Below are 27,337 nucleotides of genomic sequence, written 5' to 3'. Positions count from 1 at the left end.
AATACCTTAGAATTTTTGTGACCAGGGATCAATTACATTTTTTTTAACTAAGCCTTGCCCTGCAGCTGGACCAGCTTCGGACTGACGTGGAGCACTGGCACACCCTTCCCTTATCCCTGATGGGTAGAGCGGCCCTGTAAAAAATGATGTCCTTACCCCGCTACCTATGTGGCCTACACAATACGCCCTACTCTGTACCGCCGAGTTTCTTCAAGCATATTGAACAAGAGCTCCTACTATTATTATGGCAAGGCAATGTGACTCGCATTGCACTACGCAAATTGCAGAAGGAGTGTATGATGGGGGCTTGGCGATACTGGATGTTAAGAAATTCTACTGGTGATCAATGACTGGGTTTTTTGCAAGCCAGGAAGAACAGGCCTACAGGTTTGATAGAGATAGAATGCCGTCCAGAAACATCAAGACCATCCTTTTTACCCGTAGACAAAGGAAAACCCTCCCATCGCACACAACCACAATGGTCGAGTGCTGGTGTGAGGCTGAGACTTACCTGGGATGGCGGAATAGATTGATGGCCATGACCCCCCTCTGGCATAGCGACTGCTTGGCAGAGGTTTCCAACCTACATGGCTTCTCACATTGGGCACTGATAGGAACTGAACACCTGGGTAATGTGTGGAGGGATGGAGCTTTTATTACCCTTGATACATTGAGGCGAGAATACGACCTGGCTGCCACCCACATATTTCAGTATTACCAGTTTGGGCGTGCTCTCCGTGTTCATATTCAGGAAGGAATGGGGCTGTCGGACACCTCCCCTTTAGAGGATCGTTTGCTTCCTGACGCCATTCCACACAAGGGAGTGTAATTTAAAAAAAACTAAAAGTTACTGAATAATTCCCTGGACCCCCTACGTGCCACACGGAGGGCCTGGAGTGATGATCTGGGGGGCCGACAGAATGAAGATTGGGTGGTGGCATTCCAGGCCCCTCGAGATATAGCAATCCGAGCCAGATTATGGCTGATACAGTTTAAGATTCTATATAGAGCATACTATCCACACACCTGACTGTACACCATTGGGGCAATAGATACGTCACAATGCGTGAGGGGGTGTGGACTGGTTGGCTCCTTCTATCATATTTTATAGGAATGTCCAATTATCCAGGGGTTCTGGCGGGGAGTGACCGATGTGATGTTGGGCTCCCTCTCGGCTGAGGTGCTGATGGACGCCAAGTGGCTACTTCTGCTGATCCAGGGGGATGAGGTTTGGTCCAGGCATAGTAAATTGTGGTTGGCACTGGCAGCAGGGGGGGCTAAACACAACATTGCGAGACAAAGGGGGGCCTCACACCCGATATCAATTTTGGAGTGGGAAAGGGACTTAGATTGGTGTCACAGGGAGGAGTAGGTAATTTACTGCAGCAGAGGTTGCCTAGGAAGTGGGAGAAGTTGTGGGGCCTGTGGAGGAAATACAGGGGTGAGCCTGGTGAACCATAGTCTTGGCGGGGAGGTTGAGATGGATTGTCTCCGCATGAGTGTGATTGGGAATCGTGGTACTGCTGTGTATCGCATGTCTCCTTCCATTATTTGTACTGATCCACTATATCGTGAGGGAGTGGCAGGATGCGCTACAGATGTATTAGCTACACCATTTGATATTCAGGTACCCGCTTTGTCTTTTCAGATTCTGTAATATGTGATGACCATGTTTAATAAAAAAGATCTAAAAAAAAAAAACAATTGAATAGGCATTGTTCTCTGATTTTCTAAGAATAAATTGAAACTAGAAGTTAAAGAATTTATGTATTACAATTGAATTAGAGATAAGCAAAGAATTTAAGAAAATCTGGACAAAATCCTAACACACGAATTTTTCTTCCTATGGGGTGATATGAAAATTGTGATAGTCCACTGCATAAAAGAGGTTCTTTTTTCAATCTGACATGTAATGCATACTTTCTTTATTCTCATTCCAATAACCATGTTTTTTTCCGTTCACACTATGACCAAGCTGCTCCTCTTTTGTCATCACTGAAAGAATGATGGATGATCGTTTGTCTCTTGGAAGTGAATATATGTATAGTGTACGCATGGGTAGATTTACTGTGATCAAATAAAAAGACCAATAAATGGCTGGGAAAGAAATGTCTTTGTGGTATTGTACCTTTTGGGTGATTCTTGAAGTTAATGAAATATGTTTTGAATTTGTTTGACTTATTTTTCATAAAAATGTGGTCGCTTGTAAACTCATCTTAAAGTGTTGGGAATTCACTTAATTTTTCTGGGCATTTAGAGTAGACTTTATGTTTCCATTTTTTATTTAAGTGATGAATTTCAAGATGTATTGTACTAAGTTTAGGAACAGATTCCCGCATTGCATGTTAAGATCCCGCATTCCATACTAAGATGAAATTGAAAAAAATATAAAAAGAATGTTGCCAGCAGCAAAGTATTTTGCATGTGTTTTTTTGTATTATTCTTTATTTAGCATCAAACGCGTCCACCTTTCATAGGGAGTAAGTGTGTCAGGATAAAGAATTAGGCAACCATAACTGAGAACATGCTTGTGCCAATTTTGTTTCTAATCATTAGTTCACTTTTAATTTTAAAACACCCTGGGACTAAGTGTCATTTAATATGTTTTACTTATTCTTATATATTCTCTTGCGTTACATGACACATTTTTTCCTGGTGTAAAAACCTTATGAAAAGTCACATATTACGCTGCAAATTCCGAGCAAGCATTTTGCCTTTGACAATCTAAAGAAATTAAAAAAAATCGTTTAATTTGATTTGGCTGGGTAAAAGCTGGAATTACACCATTTACTCTGGGGGGGAAATAAAAGACGATTTTTTCTCCTTTTTTGGGGGGAATGTCTAAACCTGTTTTGACTGTCGATTACTCAGGCATATGATTTTCACATTACAGTATTGAAAAGGTGGCAAACCAAGGTAAGTGGCCATGGAATTCCAAACGGCAAGCAACACAAATAATGGTCTACAACCAGAAAGCAGCCCTCTTACTGGACACCACAATCTCCACATGGTGCATGTTGCGGGAAAGTCATTTTCTCAAAATGAAAGCACGAATTTACCAATTTTCATTTTAAAAACTTTATAATTTAATTTAGTACATCAAAGCATTACAAATCATAAATTGTTAATTTTGGATGTTTTACCCTGAAGACGAGTTGAGGTTATAAACTGGCCACTTTTTTAAGCCAACACGTTTCACGTGAAATCACGTGTTCCCTAGGGCTCATCAAAGATCAACATAAGTGCACCCTTTATTTTCAATCCAAGAAGACTCAAACACCTGGGGGGCATATTTAACAAAATATCACACAGGGCAACGCAGTAAGCCACCGTGCTGCACTGCGTGACAGAGAAAGGGCAGGAATGCTTTGTATCTAACATAATACAATACATTCCTGCCTTTTTCCAATGCTAACGCACAATGTGCTACCTAGCGCCAGTACAGACACCCTTGCATCATGTGTGCTAAGCAGGATTGTTTTTGTGCAGGAAGGGCCACCTTCCTGCACAAAAAAGAATTCCCAGGGGCATTTTCATCTTTCTGTGTGTGCTGCAGAATGCACACTTAGAAACAGGAAGGAACGAGGAGAAATAAACATATTTCTCCTCATTACACCTCCCCTGGGAAGGCATAGCATTCCTAATGCATTCCTGCGCTCCACCGTTGGAATGCCTCCCTGTGGCAGAGTAACACAACACAGCCATTTGTGCTGTGTTTTGTTGCTCTGGATTTATCAAGCCACTCAGGGCCTTGGAAGGTGCCCTTGCATCGCTTGATAAATACAGCTTAAGGGTTGTGTCACTTTTGCACCCCATTTCATCATGCAAAGCGACGCAACCCTATGATAAATATGCCCCTTGATTCATACTTGTTAAACACAAATTTGGCCAAGTCCATGATACGTCCTCTGGAATGCAGTATCCCAAAAAGTATTTTTTTCCACTGTTTTGGCAGGGTCTGCTTTTGGCATGCGCAAGCTGGACACATTTCTTACCACCCAGGGTGCTACTAGAGCAAGTGCTGGCTCTGAGTTCTAACATAGCAAAACCAGTGTTTCAAATTTTTCTGCCGAGGCTAGGAAGAGCTGATCATTAGCAGGCATAATGGCAGTCTGAGGTGTAGGAAGGTGGAGTATTATGTGGAGATGTTGGTCAGGCTTCGCCATGCAATACTCTCATAGACCCCAAAGATGGTTCTTGGATTCAAAATAATAAATCCTTAGCGCAGTCCTAGTAGTTTGGCAAAGAGCAGTCAGGCTTTACAAGAGGAACATGTTTTAAGCATTCCAGAATACCAACATGGACAATAAGTAATTGACACAACTCAATTGAAACTCGACACCATTTATAAAAAGTGTACTTTTATCTTAATTCAGATACCAAAATGAATGTGATCAGATTCATATAACAGGAGTTGAGGAAAACATAAATTACTGCAATTCAATACTGCAGAACTGTGATCTATGGGAAAAACTGGCAGTGACAATCGGCCACTTGCAGGTCGAGTTGTGTGGAACCCAAGGAGGGTAAAGGTGATGCAGATTCTAGGACCAAGCCGCGACAGTCAGTTCAATTTTAGCTGGCCCATGGAGCCTGGGTCCTGGCTGTCTCTTTTATTTATTTAGAGACTTGTATAGCGCAGGAATCACCCCCGAGGGGGTATCTCTGCACTGCGATCATGCAGTACTAGGAGACAGTTAAGTCACAAAGAGTTCAGTTTTCAAAAGTTCCCTGAAGTGCAAGTGATCACCACAGCTGCACAGAGTATGAGGTAATGAGTTCCACAGCCATAAGGCCCTAAAAGAGAAGGCTTTGCCTCCTGAACGCGATTTCTTCACACGGGGAATAGTAAGGGAATTTTTCATACCTGAACGTAATACTCTGCTCGGCTGGTAAGGAATATGTTTCTGAGCTAAATAGCTAGGTCCTTTGATATATACGGTTTTGTGGACAATACTTCACACTTTGAATATAATTATCTGGCAGATGGGAAGCCAGTGGAGTTGCTGTAGGAGGGGAACTGTGGGACAGCTGCTTACACATGCTGAAGGGAGCAAGATGCAAAAACACAACGAGGTGGTTGCTGATGCAGGTCAAAGGAAAGATGGAGTTCCCTCTGGGTGAAGCATCGAGTGCAGGGATTGGTTGCCAGACTGGCGACCAACAAGCCTTGGGAGTGGTAAACCTTGGAGAAAGGTACTTCAACATACAGTGATCCTAGGGTACATGGCAGCTGCCTGTAACTTTGTGGAAAGCAGGACTACAGTTCCCACAATGCACTAGACCATCTGGATTTGCGTGTTCCCTTGGACAGCCTTATGCCCAGTTATTCTTTGGACCTGGAGCATTATTTTACCTGCAGTTTGCAGGGGAATAGTGCCACTAGTCCAGGGAAGCCTGAGGGTGCTTCAGGCTCTCACAGGGGTCCCTCTGTCTGGAGGAACCAAGAGTTAGCCTAGGACGAGCCTTGATGGTGATTTCAGGAGCTTTGCCACAGGTGCAGAGTATCCCTCTTTTGGTTTGTGCAAGTCCTGTTGTCACAGACACAGATCTCTTCTTTGTCTTCTTCAATGCAGGTTGATTCAGAACTGAAATTCTGGTGTCAGGGGTGGCCCATAAATGCTAGAATTAGGGGTGTTAGGGGTGTGGGTCCAAGTGGCCAAGGAGTTGCCTGCCCAGCAGCTAATCTGCCCCTGAAGTGGCCACATTCGAAGTTGTAGGTCACCTTTTCTACCCAGAACTCACTATTTCTACCACTTTTAGAAATGGTAGAAAACGTCCTTACCTGTGCAGACCAGACAGCCCACCCTAGAGGTGTGGCTAGCCTTTCGCAAGTGTACACCTCTTGAATACTTTAAATTTCCCACCTGTCCGGTTGCAAATGTGCCTGGGGTGGGGGAGAGCTGTTTTCTCATTTGGGAGTCAGCCCTGATGCATATCAGAGTTGGTGTAGCCGTTGAAGCTCACTGGCATGATGTGCCACATCACTAGCCCTCCTGGGAGGGAGGAGGTGTGACCTCCTTGCTGTCTAGGCCTTTGTTCCTGACTTCTGGGAGTGATCACCCTGACTGGCAGGAGGCAGGAACCCTGTCTTGGTGGCAGCAAGCACCGGCTGCCAGCCATAGCACTGAGAAGCTGGGACAACAAGCTGGGTATCCTCTACGGTAGCCACCTGGGAGCATGCCACATTGCTTTCGATAAGAGATTGATGTCAGGGGAGAGAAAGCATATTGTTCAATAACAAACATGCCATATTTAGCTGGCACCATAATGGAGCTGCCAACCTCGGGTTTGTCCGTGTGCCAACCCATTTTATCCTACGGACCATCTATCACTTATAGCGTACTTAAATGGTAAATGCAACCGTAGGAACATAGAAGCTTGCAGTGACATACACACCCCTTTAGTATAATTATACCTCTGTGCTTGAGGAGGCCTTCCTTAGGGATGAGTGGCATATATTAAAGGCAATGCATTGACTTTGTAACATTGGTGAGGGCAAAGTCGAATTGGAGCAGTTTACACTGTTCCTCCAGTCTGCAATGGCAGGCATGCTGCCAGTAGTTTAGTTGGGTCACTCAGGGTGGCACAAACAGTTCTGCGAGCCCTGGGGACTCCTTCACCACCATGCCCTGGGCAACACTGGTATCATATACTATGGACTTATAAGGGGGGGGGGTAAAGTCCTTGTCAATTGGGTTAACAATTTGCACATACATGTCTTAGGGCGAGAGCACTGGAGCTTGAGCATCAGGCTCCAGTGCCCTTTCAGAGTCATAACCATCGGCATAGGAGCAAATCGTGGGGAGCGGGGGGTGACCATACAAAAAGGGCACTTTCCTACAGTGAGTACTTGTGTTGGTATTGTCATTGGCAGCGCTGGTAGTGGCAGTGGGTGGTGCTAGCAGCAGTAGTAGGGAAATTCTGGAAGGGATACCAACAGAAATGGCTTGCATGGAAATTGCAGAAAAAACTAGGCTTGCCTGATGAAGTCTTGTCTGGAAGTTAGTTTGTTCCATTCATTAATCAAACTACTGCATTCAGTATGTTTTAGGTTTGTTATTCATTTCTTTAACCCGCATGACCAAAGAACTAGATTATAATGGTTTCTTAAAGTAATGCAGTACCAGATTCATGGGATCTTGTCAACATTCAGTCATCTAACAACTTGAACAGGAATATAGGAAAGCCACCAGATTCTCAGTCAAATGTCTATGGTGAGTCATTTTGTTGGTTTGTGTATGACCATCACTTGTCAAAATATGGTTTGTATCCCATTCACCAAATGAGAAATTATCAGTCCCCTCACCGTCATTAAGAGTGCTGAGACCCACTCGGTTTTCAATGGGATACCCTCAGCTGGCTCTGGTGTCAGATGGACTTGGCAGTCCATCTGTGAGAAAATAGGATTTTTTTGCAGCTGTCCCCCCATCATTTGCCCTCATTTTTGACTGATACTGGTGTTCTCTGACTCTGATTTTGCCCTGGGCGCTGCTAACCAGGCCCATGGCCAGTGATCTGTTTAAAAGGTACATGGTAATTAGGTGCAGTTACAATTGGTACTGGCAACCTTCCTGTAAGTCCCTAGTACATGGGAGGGCATGTAGGTTTAGAGGCCCAGTAGATTTAATGCACTTAAGTGTGCACTGCTGTGGTGCCTGCAGTAATTTTAAAAGGCATCCCTGCCTTGAAGGCAGCTTTGTCTAAATTCACCTTTGTAATTAGATGCACTTCCAAAGTCTTAAACTACCTTACTTTTACATATAAGTCACCCCAAAGTGAACCAAGTGTAGGGTACATTGTAGTAATAATCAGGGACATTATAAACTATGTGTTATATACAGCGGTGAGGGAAAAAGTGCCAATTAATATTTTCCCCATTGTACTACACTATCTCCATAGGCTAACATTGGAAGGCTTTATTACATTTTAATAAGGCTTAACTTTTGAAAGACACAAGCTCGAAAATAATTCAAAGTGTGAAAAAACAGTTGCAATAAATCCAGCAACCTGCCAAGGTTTGATAAATTATAACTATTGAAGGAAAGAAATGATAGAACTGCTTTCCTAAAGTTACCAGATTCAGCCCTGTAGCAGCTTCTTCTGATTGGACAGCCTTTGACAGGCTGAGCCACGCTCCCTTGATTAGGTGTGAAGTGGCCTGGCCTGAGACAAAGGCGACATCTGGTGGAAGGAGATCTGCTGCTGCAGATACCAAGCCATAAAGTGGGCTGGGTAGCAAAAAGGGAGATAGACAGTAAGGGCAGGAATCAGGCTCACCCCCACTTCCTGCACCCCCAGCCAGGTGGGAGCCCCTAAAATTAGATCAGGAGAGGGCTGGAAGGGAAGTGTATAGAAATGTCAGCTACACCTATGTGTTGGGTTAACCAGACCTAGACCTCCAGGAGAGATTTTCCCCAAGTTGATTTTTGTTGAGAAGTGCTTTCTGTGACAAAATGTGCCACACTTCCAAGGAAGTTGTCATCACAGAGGGTGGCACCCTACACCCCATTGGTCAGTGGTACCCCCTTGCTTGCCCGACCAGAAACTGCAATAAATATGGGAGAGCTGCCCAGCAACTCAGATCCCTGCCTGGAAATATAAATAGAAAAATGACTGCTCTGCTGAACCCCTGATCTTCACCATAGGAGGACTACACTCATAAGGACTGCACCTGCTGCACACCTTTGGCTTCACAAAAGAGGACTTTGCATGGCTTCAAATGGATTTAGGAGTGTAGTCACTGAAAGAAACAGATACAAAAGAGCTTCAAGAAGCCAATTGCATCAACTCCATCAAGACCAAGCCAGCTGACCAACTTCACTTGGACTTTAAGGTTTTGACCAGGTGCATTGTGGGAATTGTAGTCTCAAACCTCCAAGAGGCAAATCAAAGCTTCTATGCCCTTGGCAGGTGCTGTGAACCTTCAAATACCCAAAAGAAACATCTGGAGAAGAAGGACTGTCCTTCTGGACCTTTGGACTGCACAAGAGAGCACTGCACTTATAAGGACTGCACTTGCTGCACTCACAAGGCTTTGCAACAAAAGGTAATTGCCTTTCTCAAGGGATAACAAGTGGACTCCCTGATCAGCAACAGGTAGAAAAGTGCTGAAAGGACTACTTACAATATAAACAGCAGGGACAACTTCAGCTGACAAGCTTCACCTGGATGTTACTTGGATGGACCGAGGGCATAGTGGGAGTTGTAGTCCCAGACTCCAAGAGGCAAACAGAGCCTCTGAACCATTGGTGGTACTGAGGACCACTTTCCCGCATCAAGAAACAATTCTGGAAGTAAGTGTAAAAGTGTTACATCAGGCAGACTGAACTCTTTGCTTTGTCCATGTCAAGAGGGACCTTTTTTAACTCTTTGAGCGCTATTCGTTTCTAAGCGCTAGTTTTACTTTTAATCTTTGAAAATGTATGTCCCCATTGCCTACATTGGATTTTGATTGTTTTGGTGTCATTTTAATCATGCAAATATTTCCTGTCTTTATAAATTGGTGTTGGATTTTTATTGTGTGTTATGTCTTGCTAATTTAATGTATTGGTATTTTTAAATGCTTTACACTTCTGTCTCCTAAGTTAAGCCCATCTGCCTCCAGTCAAGCTACCAATGGTTGAGCAAGGATTAATTTATTTAGTACTTGACTGGACCTTATTTGTGATTGTGGTGTTATTACTAGCTATAAATACCTACCTGCACCTACTAATACAATCCATAACATGATTGCCTGGTTACAGTCATATTGGACCGGAAAAATGAACTATGGCCCCAAAGCACATGAATGGCATCGTTTTGGGTGATCATTTACTTAAAACAAAGAAGGGCACAGGGCTCTTATACCCGGTTGGTCCTCCAGCATTGGAGCCGAAGACAGGGTCTCAATGACCCAGAAGGGTTTTTATTACTTCTAAAAGGATTTTATAGGCAGTAACCGCATAACCTGTAAATGAACTTTTAACTCACAGGATGTTCGGTAATTAGGTAGGATGCTTGCAAACATATCTTTCACCTGTTTTACCACAGTTGAGGCACCACTTACACACCTACCTTTCTAGTATTGTCAAATGAAAATTGCTCCGCGGCGTTGGAAAGATGAAATGAACAGTGGAGATGACATCAAGGCCTGTGCTGGAGTCTAGCGCCGCGGCTTGCATCAGAGAGAATATCCAGAAAGCGGTAAATGAGCGATCAGACTCAGCCACATCAAAAAACATAAAACCTTGTAAAGCCCATTAAGACGCAGGAGAGATGTAATGAAGTGACATCTACAGGGTGTTCCTCCAGTCTCGAAGAGCTGGATGTGCTTAAGAAGAGAGGCTCGCTTGACAATCAGCCCCAGGCTCCGTTCCATGCCACGGAAGATGTCACACAGTGAGACGCACAAGCATCCGCTCTGACTTAAGCGTTCTCCTCGTCTTACATCAGAAAGAATTTTCAGTGAACACAAGCTCCAAATGGAGTCATTTAAATCTGCACAGCACCTATGGAGAACTGCATCTCTTCTGAAAGGCACTGACCTGTTTTTATAGTAAATGTGCACTATAGTGTCTCATACAAGGATGACGGTGGCGGGAGACTAACGTGCTCGTTTCCAAATGACTGGGTTAAACACGCTGATATTCAAGGAATATACCATTAGGTCTGGAACAATTTGTTCGATTTCTAAACGAGATCTCACAAGTGACTCCAAGGGGATATATAAAGAGGACAGCAACCACGTTCACAGGCACTCTAGCACAAAGTGCCGCCTCCCTCGATTCATCTCCGACCCCATCACCTCCTCTAAGAGTTGTCATATCTGTTTGAAAGAGTTCTCTCTGGCTGCCTCTTTGTTGATTGAGATTATAATCCTTGCCTTGCATTGAAAAACGTCACCATGCTTTAGAACCTTTACTATGTATCTGCTGATGTCCTCACTCTGGATTGTGCTATCGCGAGGTTTCATCGCATTCCATTCATGCGAACAATTCATGAAATCTTTACTGAATCTCTGACATAGTTTCAACCTATAGAATATATGTCTTTTCAAGTCTGCCTGCTCTGAGTTCATTTATTTAATGATAGTTAACTTTCTCTCTTTTCCCAAACCCCTGGGCATCTACTGCACTTCATAAAACGAAGGTAGCTGTTCATTCAAGTTATAATCCTAATAATAATCTATACTATTAACTAATATTAGTAGTAGTAACATTGTCATTATTGTTACTAGTATTATTGTTATTTTTAATACTGATATTAATATATTAAAGGCCCTGGGATCTCATTAAAAAAAATAAAGACAGAAAAAACACATCCCAAAGCCTGCACTGAAAGGCCTTCCAACCATGGCCACAAGCACCACACATGCTGTAGATGAGCATTATTTTTTAGATTTCTTGTTTCCGGTTTGTGCCACACACCCTACGCCGCCCCAAGGCCCCCCCAAAACACTTTGGCAGAAGGGAGCCAGGGGAGATCTGTAGGTGCAGATGGTTCTCCTCCACGTTGATATTTGTAGGGATGCCTCGGCCTTGGCAGTGACGCTCTGTTGCAGGTCCTCTGCTCCTGATGGGCACGTGGCTGGGACGTGCCATAAGACTATCACCAGCCATGATGATGGAAGAACGTCAGACGTTCGGCACAAATGAAGGTCAGCTCTTAGAATTAATATAATCAAAAGATTATGGGGCATATTATCAAGCGACTTTTCGCCACTTTTGCGGCCCATTTCACCGAAAAAGCGGCGAAATTAACATCGCTCTATTAGCAAGGACTCGCTAACGCTTGTTTCCTTGCGATAGTATCCTGTTTTGACATCGCTTTGCATGCCAGTGATATTTATCGCTAATGGCATGCAAAGTAGGCGTTCCTCACTAAAAGTTAATGAAATATGTCGATAAAACAGCTTCACACTATTATCAATGCGGACCCATATCCGCGAAGCTATGAATAAAGTTGCGCTGAGCACCGTTTATCGCAGCTATTTAACACATGAAAAAAGCATTACTTAACCACCTTTAAAAAGGGAGGTGGATTGATATGTTAAGTCAACGCTTGCCTATTAGCAAGCTTTTCATTAGCGCACTCGCATTATCACAGGATTTCTCACGCTAATCACCGCTATCGCTGGATTTCGCATTGCCTCTTAGCAAAGCGTTGATAATACGCTGCTAAGAGGACGATGTGTTCCAGCGATAGACGGCAATAACAGAAAACATGCTAAGCGTGTTTTGCGATATTTATCGCATTTTGTTGGTAATATGGCCCCATGTATTTGTAGGAGCATCAGACTGAACAGAACAGACTGACCTCCCCACTGACCAGGAGGTTCTACAATAGGCTGTCTTCTCAGAGAGATGGATGGGGCAATAAGGCACATTTGGTGCCCAACACAGTGGCACTTCCACAGCACTGAAAGATAAATGAGGGATGAAAAATACAATCCAAAAGCTGGTAGTCACAACAATGATCCAGTTTTTACTAGGTACAGGGACCTGGCATGAATCAAAGAGTGAGTTTTTTGTTCCATTTGCCCAACTGCTTTGCAATGAGTTGCAGAACCCCAGGGAAAGTTACAGTCTGGTGTTTGGGTGCTCCTGTCCCATCTATAGGAAGATCTTTTTTGAGGCAATTTGTTGTAGTCCGGCCCCTTTCTTGTAACCCCCTGTGGCAGTTCCATAACGCAACTGCATTCAATGGCCTTGATGTAGAACCGGCCCAGCACTGCCCTCTCAAACCATACACATCATGTGTAATGCAGTGAAGCACTGAGAAGAGTTAGAGCCGTATCAAACCTGGTTTCAGGGGCGGCCTTAGGCATGTGCAAGCTGTGCACCTGCACATGGCCACCAAACCCCAGGGGCCACCACGAGGAATCGGATACAATACATATTCGTGGCGGCCCCTGGCAGGGATTTGGCGCATGAACGACTGAGGCGTGCTAAATCCAATGTGATGCACGCTGAATGGTTGTTCTTATACTCTTTTCCTTTCTAACCCAGTCTCGTCTTTGTGTGGGGTCGGCCTTGTTTCGGGCTCTTCTGGAGGTCTTGTGCTTGTTTAGAACTTTTTTTCCAGGAGAATCGAGCTTGTTTTAATAGTCCAGATCTGGCACCTCCGGAGGCTCGCATGCGCGCACATGCGCAGTGCCCGCGAGTCCTGCAGCGAAGGGCTTACAGAAGCACCACGCATCAATGGCGGCAGGAGGGGTGGCAGCACCCGTGCCCGGCGTGCAGCGAGCAGCACCAAGACCGGCCGAGCCAATGCACCGGCGCGCCTAGAGACCCTGGGCAAGAAAGGCCGCCTTGCAGAGGATAGCATGCCAGTGTGCAACCTTTGGTGCCAGCTGCGAGGTGAGCAGCCCGAGGGTCAGGGCATGGGGAGGGGGAGTGAGGAGGTCAGCGTGTGCCACTGCAGAGTGAACCCGAGGGAAGGTGAGCCATTGGACGAGGGTGTGGGGAGCCCTGGGGAGGAGAGCAGATCAGGCGTAGGAATGTATCCCAGCCCGTGGGGGTGAGGAGCCGGGGGCGTGGGGAAGGTTGGGTGAGGATGTTATTGTAGATGGTGTGTGCTTTGGGTCTGGGTGGATGTAAGCCATGAGAGGTGGCGAGCTGGCGGTATTCTGGGGGTCATGGGAAGGGAGGGCATGATGAATCGTGAGAGAGAGCCTCTCTCTCACGATTCATCTCTGAGAGGGCGCGGGTCGGAGAGGTGGTCACCGTGCGCCAGGGGTAGGGAGTGGTACAGATCGGCGCTGTATGTTGAGGGAAGAGTGAGTCAGGAGTGCAGGGGCGGTGTTTACTCGTGGCTGAGGGGAGGCATGGTGACTTTTGGAGGTGTAACTTGGGAGGCACGGTCGTATTGGGGGGAAGAGGAGAGCAGGGTACGAGGTGTTAGACGTAATGTTAAGGATTCATTAAAATGATTACAAATACTTATCAACAATCATGAAAACAGAGTATGAAGCTGATACTTGTGATCTAATGAGTGGATCTGCCTGCACAAATCTTTTAAAACATCGAGTGTTCGAATGTACTTGGCATCTGGTTGTCTGTTTATATGGTGTTGAGGCAGACATGAAATGCAAGCACCTATGGATGGACGCCTGGAATAGGATGGCAGTGCCTACCCATGTTAACTCAATCTAATGCCCTTTTGCAGAGACCTTGGTAGGAGACTGGCTTCTTGATCATTTCTTTTGTTTACATTCCAGTGCTTGTCATGTGACTAGCAGAGAAAACTAGTTTAACTAGTCCTCAGTTTGCAATTGGTGAAGCAGCCTTCTCTGTCCATACTAGGGGCATAGTTACCATTGGTTCAGCAAGTACAGTGGTACTGAGACCCAAAACCCTCAGGGGCCCATTGAACCCTGATAGTTACTATATTTTACTTCCTGAGCAGCAGCCAAAGGGGCCATTTTCCTTGCTTATGCCACGGCCCATGGGGTCGTTGGTACGCTGTGCTAGTGATTCGTACGTCTGCTTGAAAGTTGTCTCCTGACAGGATGTTCCTTGCACATTAATTTTGCTTCAGTGAACCTCTAGTGCCTTTTCATAGCCTTAGGACTCATTGTAATTAATCCTTGTTTAATAGGTGCTCTGAAAGCGAGCAGAACTGGTTGCTGGAATATGGCACTATACAAGAAACCTTAATTAAATATATTTTATTTTGTCTTTTGACAATGTGGTAAATTGGACGAGTCTTTGGTTACCTGTAGGCTGTCTTCAGGATCAGTTAGTGACGTACTGAGACAGGTCTCTGTGTGCCATGATTTCAAGGTAGCTTACTCTCTTCCTGCTAAGGTCACTTCCTAAATAGATCATTAACTATTCTTCAGGCTCTACTGTTCTCAGTGGACTGAGAAAACAGACCTTGTATGCCAAGTCACATGATCTACCCTATCGTTTTATAACACTCTTCAAATAAACCTTCCATATGTGGCTAGTCCTCATAATGTGTCATACATGTAGTGGGAAGGGTAATTACTATCAATCAGTCAGGGTTTGTAAAGCTCAGCTGCTTCACACATAAGGGTCTCGAGGCGGTGTGGGATTCATGCTGCTGGATCATGCTGCTTGTTGGTTGAACAGCGAGGTCTTGTGGTCCTTCCTGAACTGCTGGAGCGATGGTGAGGCTCTGACGTGCAGGGGGAGGGTTTTCAGGTCTTCACTGCCAGGTGGGAGAAGTAGCGGCCTCCACTGTTTTATCCGCGGCTGCATTGGGTGGCTGCTAGGGAGATGGTTCTGGAACATATTTTCCTGGTAGGTTGGTGGAAATTCACTCGTTCATTAAGGTATGCTGGTCCTTCATTGTGTAGTCCAGGGAAGACATGGCTTGGCAGTTCGGGCTGGACTGTTCCCATGAGGCACAGGGTCAAGGCTGATTTGCATATGGCCATGTCTGAACTGGGGTGGTGTGGTGAGCAAAAAAACGATGGATTTAGGCCCAGATCTCTTTACTGGGGTGAATGTATGACATTGTTCTGCATTCTGTCCATCAACTGTTGTTTTTGCAAGAAAATAAAAATGACACATCAAAATCTTTCAGCAGCCGCCACTGCTGATTGTCTTCTTTTTTTCCCTACCCACTGCTAGCCTCGCCCGCTGCATTGCAAGCAAAATGAAGAGAATTCGAGTACACAAATCTGGTTATTCGAAACGAAAGAGAAAGGTGGCTCAGCAGGCTTTCGTAGTGTCACAGGAAGGAGCAATCCTGAACTTTATCACCCAAGGGAAACCTAAAGATGGAGAATCCTCTGGCCAGAGTACTGCTGATGCACTCGGTAAAACAGGTGCTGACGACCATAAAGAAGAACAAAAAAATGATGATATCCATGAGCAGAATGATACTCATGAGCAGACCAATGAAAATGAACAAGGTGACTCTGAAATTGATACAAACATGCAGCAATTACCAACTCAGGATGAGGATTATTACAAAAGATCCTCAGACAGAGAAACTGAAACATCATTCATCGGTCCATCAACATCTGGCATTCTGAAGGAGGTTCAGAGTTTACAGACGGATGATGCTGGTATTGAAAAGGAAGCCAAAGAGCAAGACCATGTTACAGACCCGTGTTCTGAATATGATTTATGTGATTGGAGGGATCCTACTTTGTGGCCGAACTCTTACGGACGCGCAACGTGTTTTTCTTGTTGAAAGGGGTCCCTCCAGAGACCCAGATTCTAAAACAAAGTATCCAAGTGATGAGCACTCAAAAAGTAAACGTTGTTTTTCTGTTACCATGTTACTGGTCATCTAACGCCTTTTCTGGACGTTTTATTAAAACACCTTGAGCTCCGCCCCGCCCGGACCCCCTCTTCTGGGGCCCTATACCTGCGCTCCCTGCACAGGGCCACCATGAGCCTAGAGCCGCCCCTGCTGGTTTGATTTTATTATAACTATAGCACACAATTGCAATACTGAACCCACTATCTTGACAGAATGAAATACAGAATAGAAATTGAGGACAAATATATATCATTGTATATGTACAATAAAAATATAACAACAACAAAATAACGCCAAGAGGCCCAATTAAAAAAACAAAGAGGTGTGTAAAATACTTTTCCTTCACACTTAGTAGTCTAGACTCTAAAGATGCCCAAACAAATCAAGAATTATTACTCTATACAATGTTCTAATGTGAGATGTTTATAAAACTGGATAGCTTCCTTGCCTCCTTCCACCCAACCTTACTCTATGATTTTGCCTAAACCAACTTGTCAGTATTATTTGAACTCAAGATTATGCCGAATGGATGCTAAACAGCACTGGCTTTGTGAATAGTGCACCTATGCCTCAGATAGCATCCTCTAAAACACATAATGATGTTAATGCAGAATATTTATATTTTAATATGTAGTCCCTCGCTACTAATAGCCCATAGAATTCCAATATAAGTAGTAACTCCTGTCACAGTAAACATCAAAATTAAGAATTTTGTGTATTTTATAACACTCAGTAAACACATGGTGCCATGAAATACAGGTCCAGTAGATCAAACCTGCTGATATTTACTGGAGGAAATGCCTGCAAAATAGCGGGCCATGCAGATAACGAATGTGTGGCAGGCATCAAAATCCACATAGCAAGAAATTGGGTTGTTGGTTGACTGGGGTGTAAACCCTGGTCAAGCAGCAACCAGAATCCTTGTCAGGGTAAGGCAAAAACAAACCCCCAAATTAACCTGTGCTCAACCCCCTGGTAGCTTGGAACAGGGCAGCCAGGCTTAACTTAGAGGCAATGTGTAACCTTAAATTCTGGTTGAATAGTGTTGCGTGGATCCGGGTCAAAGATGCGCCACGCAGCCAAAGCAATGCTCCAGTCCCGGGATGTGGAACTTCTACACCACGGTCCTTTTACCTCGCTGAATATTCACTGGTCCAGAAGTGTACTGAAGTGGTAGAGTTTCAGGTCCTTCTTATGTCCAGAGTTGGACTTTGAAGTGTGGAAAAGCTTCTAGATGCATGCCGTTGAGGTGCACAGATGCCCTGACTTCCCTGCCATTGCTCAAGACTAACTACTGGGGTATGCAGCTCTTTGTGTGGGGACAGGGTACATCCTATTCAGGTGTAAGTGAGGCTGGGCTCAGAACCTTCCTTCCTTCCCTACCAGTAAAGGCCCATTAAGGCACATCTGAGCTTCCATTGTGTGTGGTTGTCTAGGAGGAATACACAAATCCCAACTGCCAACTACACACAGTCTTGTGGCCAGAGACAGGCTGCAGGCACCAAATGGATAAGGCAAAAAAATGCCAACTTTCTAAAAGTGGCATTCTCAGAATTGTAACTAAAAATCCAACTTCACCATAAGTTATGATTTTAAATTGTAATTGCAGAGAAACTAAACGTTTAAATCTTCGAATTTGGAAAATATGCATATAAAATGTAATAAGGTAAAACCAATGTTACCCTATGGGCAATATAGGCCTTGCAGTAGTGAAAAATGAATGTAAGAGTTTTTGCCTACCAGGACATGTAAAATTTAAAAATATATGTCCTACTTTTTAAATACATTACACCCTGGGTGTTCCCCAGGGGTATCTCATATGTGTTAAAAAGGAAGGTTTAGGCCTCGCAAAAGGTTTATTGTGCAGGTAGAAAATGACAGTTTAAACTGCACACACAGGCTCTGCAATGGCAGGCCTAAGACATGTTTAAAGGGCTACTAAAGTGGGTGGCACAATCAGTGCTGCAGGCCCACTAGTAACATTGAATTTGCAAGCCCTGGTAAAATGTAGAGCACTCTACAAGGGACATATAAGTAAATTAAATATGGCAATTGGGTATGAGACAATATTACCATGTTTAGAGAAGAGAGCGCATGCACTTTTTACTGGTTAGCAGTGGTAAAGTGCTCCGAGTCCTAAGGTCAACAAAAACGAATTCTGAAAAAGTAGGAGGAAGAAGGCAAAAGGGATGGGGATGACCCTTTGGAAAGGGCCAGGTCCAACACGCATTATAGTTGATATGAATCTCAGGCTCAACTCACTCTTTCCTGCTTTTCTAATACCTTTTAAATGTTATTGGGAAACTCTTTGACACTCTTATGAGGGTTAGGCCAACTCTTTCTCTTGATTAGAGTTAAATCTCCTGTAGTGAGGGTCTATTTTCCAAGTGTATGGTACTTGTCCATGGTCCTCCAATGGACATAATCTTGAGTTAAAGAATCCCAGTTTTTTCTATTATTTGCATATGAAGACGAGAGGTTTTCAAAACAGTGGTTTCCAAAAATTCATGATGAAAATTATTTTTGTGCATTCTCTTTTTTATTTGGGTTTAATTTAGACACCACAACATGCCTTACCTGGCGATGACAAACATCACGCAGCTGACCCCCAAGTAGGCCAAGAGAATGTACATCCAGATATCTGGTGACAGGGGGTTGAGGAAGGAGAAGACGCTTGGGTTGGTCCCATTGGGCTTTCGGTAGAGGATGCTGATGCCCAGAGTCATGAAGGGCTTGGAGAAATCAATAGCCTTTTCACGGATGTGGGTGATGGTCAGAGGAGCGACAGCCAGGTCGGCTTTCTAAATCAGTGAAAGGGGAACAAAACAAGACGCACATAAGAACATTACAAAATCGGTTGTCAGAAGAAACATGAAGAGCATAACAGTGAACAGTTAGCAATACAGCCTGCAAGCAGAGACGGTGCTCTGGTGAGGTGAGTAACAAAACATGGCTGCCCTTCACAGTGCTGGACTGTTTTTCTGACATATATTGGGCTAGTATCACTTAAGGATGTCAACAGTGACACTGACATTTTTACGTTGCGGTGTTTACTACTGAGATTACAGAAGCAATGGAAGAGTTGTAAAGAGGTCAGGATCGACTTGTATTATTGGAAGAAGTGGCAAAGAAGACAAAATGAGGAACAGAACAGGGAATCGAAAAGCAGGCAGTGGGCAGAGAACAGCTTCTGAGTGGAGCAAAAGGCAGTATGTGATTCTGGAAAAAAACAAATATAAATAAATCCGTACTTGAGAAACTCTATAGCTCAGTTGCCTCAAATATTTCTATAGATATGAAGGTAATTCCTGAGGATGTTCATTCAATTGAAAGGTATTCATCGCAAGGTTTATTCCATCCTGATGAATACCCTTCAAGTCAAATAAATTCCCTGCCATCTTTTTTTTCAAGGGTGACATAGATTGCTTTTTTCTCTTTCACAGAGCGATCCGCCCATATCCCGCGTTCTTCCTCATTCCGGTCTCTAGTCTTCTGCCTTATATTTTTCCTTCTCCTCATCACAGTTCCCATGTCAGCCTCTTTTTTCCATCAACCACATTTTGTCTTATCCTCTGTTCTCTTCTCTTGCTTGTATTCTACTACCTGTACCCAGGACTAATAAATTACCTAAGAGATTCTATTTAAGAAATCAAACAAATATAGACATATTTGCCTGAACACCGTAGTCCCACAATAGCTTGCGATGTTAGTTACAGATGCTAAAAGAGATTACCATGAATTTGATAAGCCTATTGTTTAACTCAAGATGGTACAGAATCTAACAGCTAACATGATGAGCCAAATTAAGAGATGTTTGCACAATCTAGTGATCTTTGGATGGCAGAAGTAGACTCATATTATCTCAGTAATATATTCATTTTAAATATTCTCAACCAACAATTCATGCACGGGAATGATCAGCCACCCTCATCACTTAAAGAAAAGGATTCATTCCAATTGACACTAAGCTTTAAATGACAACCTCAAACACAGTTAAGAATTTGAGACATTCCACAAACACAAAATTGTACCCCTGTGCCAGGAGTTATAGCCAGGACCAGACTGGCAGTAGCAGGCACGGGTTATTTTCCTATTGAGCCAGAAAAGTCAAAGCAGGTTTTGGACTAGTGGGGGCGTTTTTGTTACTCGGGCTGGTTTTACAGCAGTGCTGCAACATTAGCCCCCTATAACAAAAGGGGCGGCAGGGTTTCCCACCAGCACGACCCTCCACCCACAGGGCTAGTCGGACTTAATTGCCAGGGCTAGTTTGCATTCCCTGTCCGGCCCTGGTTATACCGATTGTTAAAGGCCCTCTACCTGAGTCAGAGAACAGAGCTAGAGGAAACAATACAGGACTATATGATTCAAATAAAAACAGAAAGGACAGAGTAGTGCCTTGGTACCCACATGGAGAGAGAGGTTGAGAAGCACTGAGGGGCTAAGGAGTGACAGCTCCAGATCCAGATGGACTCAATGTATGACTGTGATGCCAAGGCGAGCAATGTATTGGAAAGGGAGATTTTATGGACCATTCAGCCTGAGCACACCATAGGAAGTGAGGTATTCGGATGTTGTCTAAGTGGACTTATGGCAGTACTTACTGCAAAGGGAGCGTTCTGATTTGCTGGCCAATTTGAGAATAGTTCATTTTAAGCCTCTGCCACTTATTTATCTTCAATGGTGAGCTCAACGTTCTAATACTCCAAAAAATGGGTGTGCCCGTATCTTTTCGGAAAGGTACAAAAACAGCAACAAACATTCACTAATACTAATACACAAAACATTCTTCAGCTGATTGATTTTCATCTCCACTGCCCACCTTAACACAATTAGTGTTTTCTACAACAACTGGGTTGCTATTAGCCATAAAACTGATCTACATTGAGTCATTCAACTAACGTTATGTCCAGCTGGTGCCATGGAAAAAACTATTGAATCTTCAGGCCACAAAACTGACAATGTCCCTGAAGAATCAACAGTCCTTCACTTGACCATTGTTCTTACTTCCGTATAGATGTTTTAAATGTTTTGCTTTGTTACATTCAGATCTGCGGTCCATTCCGGCTTTGGCTAGTGAATGGAGCATCTGCCCATGGCATGTGTGATTAACTCTGCTTTCTTTTTATTTTGTTTTCTTGATGAGGAGTGATACTCCGAAACCGGTCCCAGGAAGCTTGTTTCTGGTCCAGGGAGGACCTGGCTTGGCAGTTCGGGCTGGACTGTTCCCATCAGAAGCAGGGTCAAGACTTATTTGAATATGTCTGGGTCTAAACTAGGGTGGCATGGTGAGCAAAAGAATGATGGATTCAACCCAGATCTCTTGACTGGGGTTGAATGATTGATTTGTTCTGTGTTCAGTCCAACATTTGCATTTATTTCGCTTTCTCGTCCTAAGTGCACCAGGTATGCCCAGACGTTGGTTTTCGTGCTCACTGTGCCACTGGATTCAAGCTAGCCTGGCTGATGAGGGGTGATACCCTGAAACCGGTCCCAGCATGCTTGCTTCTGGTCCAGGGAGGACCTGGTTTGGCAGTTTGGGCTGGACGGTGCCCATGAGGAGCAGGGTCAAGACTGATTTGCATATGAATGGGTCTAAACTGGGGTGGCATGATGGGCAAAAGAACAATAGATTTAACCCAGATCTCTTGACTGGGGTAAATGTTTGATTTGTTCCACATTCCGTCCATCATTTGTGTGTCTTTTGGTCACATTCAGAAGGAGGCTCATTTAAAATATGTTTCTAGACAACGTTGGGCGTCTTTGCACTAGGTGAACCGAGAAGTTGGTTGTAAATCTTTGTATCTGCTGCCATTGTACAATTCTATTCCTCATTCTACTTGTGGTTCCTGTCATACCTACACTTGGTAGTTAGATGCCTGATCCCCACGCAGTGGCTTCTCTCTAATATCCACCGTGCAGCTCCTACCCAATTGCCATACAGTGTCCATCCTGAACCTTCCAATCAGTGGTTCCCTGAACTACTTTTCAAAGTCAGACCATCTTGCACCTATAGTTACCAATCAAATACTTACTTTAAATTCAGTTCTGTTATAACAGTGACCTCTATCTGGTTTGGGGATTACTTCCTGTCATTTCAGTATTTTGTGTGTGGGTTGGTTCAACTGCCTTTGCCTTTAACAAAGCCCTGTACTTGGATTCCCAGTGCACACAATAACCAGTACATGGATTACAATGATAAAAAAACTAGGCATAGACTTTGGAACTATCATAGTTGCAACTTTCACATTTGGTGTTATTATTCGTCTTATCGAGTGACGCCTAAAGTTAGAGTGCAATACATTTTTTCTAATACTAACGGTGATACGTAGTCTTTTTGCTCACCACAGTTCTTGATTCTATAGCCATATGGACATCCCAATTCTCATCTCTTAACACTATGTGCAGAGTACTCTAGCCTAGTGTGCTTGATCTTTTGGTATTACCATGCTCAAACACAGTATTGGGTTCGTCCCTCACTGGGTCTTGCATCTGATCAACTCTTAGTGCCCGACATATTACAAGCCCATCGCTGATGCCTGAACCCTCAGATGACATTGTACTACAGCTAGGTCAATGTCAGGCTGAATTTATTACGAATCATTGGTTCCTCAGTTTTATTCAAGCACAGTAGGATGCACAAACCCAAGCCCCCAGTGGCGCCTTATTTGTTTGCTTAGTTGACTCCTGATAAACCCATACCTCATAATCAAGTACTACCTACACTTTCCTGCCACACAGCTTGCCATTCCTTGAGAATTTCTGAGGGCATTTCTCTACGGTTGCTGCTTTCTAAACTCAAAGGGGCAGATTTACAAGCCCCTTGCGCCTCTTTTACGCCGCCGTTGCGTCACTTTTCTGATGCAGCGGCGGCGCAAAGCCAGCACCATGGTGTGGGGTACTTACAACGTGACGCATCTGGGAGATGTGTCACGTTGTTTAGCCCTGCGCCACATGTAGGCGTTCTGGCGTGGGAATGCCTCCTAAAAGTGGCTCAGTGAAATCTACAAGATTTCACTCAGCCACTTTAAAGGCCATGCTGCATCAAAACCCTGCGCCTGCTTGAAGCAGGCGTAAGGATTGAAGCAGCATTTTAAAGATAGGGCACCCGCGAGCCTTGCTGGAGCTGTGTCGCACCTGCGACGCAACTCCAGCAATGCGCCGCCTTTACGGCAGCAGATGCGTCATGCATCTGTCCATTTTTGCCCCATGGTGCGCCGCATTGTAAATGCGGCGCATCCATGGTGGCAGAGCCGTGACGCACAATAACTGGTGCATCCCTGCTGATATGCAGGGATGCGCCAGTTATTGTAAATCTGCCCCATAGTTTTTTGCATGTGATGAACACATCCACTGTGTTTGCCACTGCTCAATTTAAGGTTGTGTTAATCATTGCTAACCTGGAGATTGCCGTCATGGATTGGGCTAAGCTTTATTTTTGCCAAAAGCATCCCATTGCTCAGAATTACATATCTTTCGGTGGAGAAATGTAAAAGTACATTTTGGATCTGATATTGTAAACAAAGAAATGGTCTGGAAATGTTACACCTGAAACAGGTGAAAAGAAGAACTATTTCCTCCATCTACAACGAAACTGGAAAGTGTGTTCATTTACCCTGCATGGCATTGATGCTTCGTTTTCCAGAGCCACATGCCATGATACTACATTTATATAGCATGTGCATGGTGTTTTGCCTCAAGAAATCACTGCACAGAGCCACCGAAGCTAAACCTTTAACATATATTACTAATTGCTATATTTACTACTAATGTAGTGTATTTGATGGTGGAGGGGAGGGGTGCATGCATTCAGATCCAATTGCATCATCCTGCAATTAGTGGGCTGGCTACTATGTTCAGAATGTATATGGTGACAGACTACAGATGCAGAATGAGATTCTGTGATTGGGTGAAAACTCCTACATTTAATTACTTTTTTGATTTCCTTTGCTGTATGCTTTCCAAAAAGCACTGATTCAATTAGAACACATGGTAAAATACAATGATTTGGAGTTTGCATTGTACTGAAAAACTGTTATTTAGAGATGAACATAGTGAATGACATAATACATGTCTCACTATGTTTACAAAGCTGCAGCTGGGAAGGTGCATGTTAACTAAATTCCTTAACCAAACAGGCACAGGTTTAAAAGTTTGTTTTTTAATATGGGTGTTCATCCCACTTTCAAACATTCATAATTTTTCTAAGCATTCCAAATGTTGGCAGGTAAGAAAGGAGGCAGTAGATAGTAAGAATGTATTTGTTAACTATAGCATGGGGAAGTATTTCAGACAAATGGGAAATAAATGTATGGGATATATGCATTGCAATTGTGCAGATGGTGAAGGATCAGCAAGGAATTCAGGTAAAATGTAGATTTTTGTGAGACAGTGGCCAGGTGAGGCCTAATAGGGTGCAGCGCGGCATAAATGTCGACACACACACAGTTGAGTAGTGGCACCGGGAGATAACTCACGTGCGGGCTCTCCCCTCTCATTTAACCCTGCAGGCCACGCCTGACCTGTGGATGACGTGTTTACAGTTCCGGCAAACGAGCCGGAACACAGGACTGCTAACCATTACAATTTTCACTGGAAAAAAGTTTTTGTGTGTTTTCAGGTATAGCTAAAGACATGTTTTTGTCATGGGTGACTTTGGTACCTGGCTCACAGGAGGATTTCTCTCTAATCAAAGCGATTGCATTTTTTGTGTATAATTCCATCTCAGACAGAGTGCTTACACTGGCACTAACGAGGGGTATTCTATATTTAAAATTACACTCAATTATCCATCACACATTAAATTATTTGTGTTACACGTGTATTCCCAAAACAAAGCAATCATCTTTAGTTAAGGCTACAGATAGCCTCATTCCGCCAATCATTCAAAAAAGTGCAATAAGAAGGAGTACAGGGAGAAGTGGGCTTTGGGTGACCCCACTTCAGTCATTAGCTTTCACCTATTTTTCATGGTTTGTCCCAGCTTGGACGAGCTGTTTATCAAGGCAGTGGCATTTCAAGGATGACTGAAATAGTCCTTTTGTTGACGGTGTATGCAACATGACACGTAGCTTGTAATATAAAGCCAGTGTGTTCTTTGATGTATTTACTTTGCTGAGCAAGCAACATTCAAATTGCTGATTCCTGGTGTCTTGCTTCCAAAGTGCTGCTATCTGGCTGCATTAGTCTGCCATAAAGGTACATTACTATCGCCCTATTGCCCGTGCACCTTCATTTACTTTGTGTTGCTGTCACGCTAACAACATATTGTTGATTTACTGCTTGTTTTCTGCTCACTTCTTAAATCTGCTTCAAAAAGTAATAGTTATTTTTGAAAACTATTTGCTATGAAATGTTTGGCTGTGTATGTCTTTGAAGTTCACTATTTTCACCAGAAAAAGCATCTTGGGAGCCCCTATCATAAAACTCTTCATTGTGTGTTCAGCTTAACTCTGTTAATGCGCTTTTTTCTGCTGTGCGGCCCAACTTGCAGCGCCTCTTATGTGCAGCCAAACATGTTGCTACATTATGGAATGTTCGATCTATTCTAAAACATCTGAGCTAACACACAAATTCGCCAAATGAGAAACACTTCCTCTTACAAAAAGCAAGAGCAATTGGCTTTGCCAATACTTACTTGTGAGTTGCTCTCCAATAGCCCTTTTGTTTTGGTCAGTACTTGGGTGTGGGCCTGACTTTATGAGTGCCACACTTTTAGATTGTCCATTTGCAGAGAAGGACAACCTGTCCTCAACGTGGCTGCTCACCCTCACCAGACTGTGGCCAGCTGTCTTGTGGTCAGGCTTCCAAGTCTTCCACTAATGTTAAGTCATTGTCATGTGACACATGTGGTGCAGTGTGCACCTGCAGCCTCTTTTTCTGCAGCAGCCGTGGTATTGCCCATGTATGCAACACATCTGTCAGATTTCTATCAGCCTGCCAGCAGGCTGCTGCTAGAGTTTAACTGACCCTTTTGTGACTGCATCCGGTCTGCTGCTAGTGTTTATCATGTCCAGTACTCATTATCATCCTGCTAACCTGCTCCCCCCTTCCTTTCAGCATGGCCAGTTAATCCTTCTCATCCTGCTGCTGAGATGCTGTTACTGTTCATTTCTTATAGCACATAATTCTCATCCTATCAACTGGCTGCTGCTGACAAGCATTGGCAAATTCAATGGTTTAAATTATCACTGTAAATCTAAACCAGACAAATATAAGGCCAGGATCAGAGAAGGCAATCAAGTAAGAATGCAAAAGTTTGAGGGAATTTGGAAACTTTACAAGGTTACAAAGGGTTACACAGCTGATGCCATTAACAACTAAGGGACTGATTTTGATCTTGGAGGCCAGGCCGTCATCCTCAAGGATAAGGGGGTAAAGTACACCACGGCCTGACGGGGGTGCCGCCTGCCAAATTTTTAAATATCCCTCAGCCTGGCAAACATTTCAAGCATTGACAGGAACCAAAGTTAAGCCGGTTCCTGCCAATATATTGTAACTTTCCCAAAGCGGGATATTTGTTTTGGAAAAAAAAAATGAACTCCTCGCCATTGAAGTTTCGTCCCATGGCAAAGAGAGCATTGAGCACTTTTCGGTGCCCTTTTCAGCCAGTTTCTTTCCTGCATTGAAAAATGGCTATATGTCTTCCCATCTAAATTAGGTGAGCCAACATACAGCCAAATCTCTGACAGCCCTTACATCGTGGCGCTGCTGCGAGAGACGGAGTTCCCTCCCCACCAACACTTAAATCAGGTCCTAAATATTTTTACCCCATTTCAGCCTTTTCTGTTTGCCTCAATGTTCATGAAACAAAAGATCTTTCCCAGAATGTACAAAGCAGGCTTTATCCGACTACATCATGTGCAAAAACAGAGGAAGGAATACAGGCAAACCTGCAAGAGGTTTTCCAAGTTGTTGTTATGCAAACAAAGACTTGCTTGGATGCTGGTTATCCGCTTACCAGTAGTTCACAGAGCTTCCCACTTTTCCCATACCCTCACAGAATTTGTATAAACAAATTACAATACTTTCTTGTGAATGGCACTGAAAATCAATGTTCCTTTTACTCCAGAATTGATTTTAAAACTGTCTTACTCGTGCCTTTGATGGTGGATAGAGG

The 27,337-nt window shown here is 43.9% G+C and overlaps 1 protein-coding gene across 1 annotated transcript in view; it reads right to left on the bottom strand.

Annotated features, from left to right (window-relative positions):
- GRIK3 (glutamate ionotropic receptor kainate type subunit 3) overlaps positions 1–27,337 on the bottom strand; it is a 1,116,666-nt gene that overhangs the window by 122,295 nt on the left and 967,034 nt on the right. The window contains exon 11 of the mRNA XM_085647918.1: positions 18,799–19,022. Coding sequence (XP_085504044.1) covers positions 18,799–19,022 — 224 coding nt within the window. The remainder of the gene's footprint in view (positions 1–18,798; positions 19,023–27,337) is intronic.

This window comes from Triturus cristatus, chromosome 3_2 (assembly GCF_964204655.1).
Source record: "Triturus cristatus chromosome 3_2, aTriCri1.1, whole genome shotgun sequence".
Classification (NCBI taxonomy): Eukaryota; Metazoa; Chordata; class Amphibia; order Caudata; family Salamandridae; genus Triturus; species Triturus cristatus.
The sequence above is the reverse complement of the archived record's forward strand: the minus strand, read 5'-3'. Positions and strand labels throughout refer to the sequence as shown.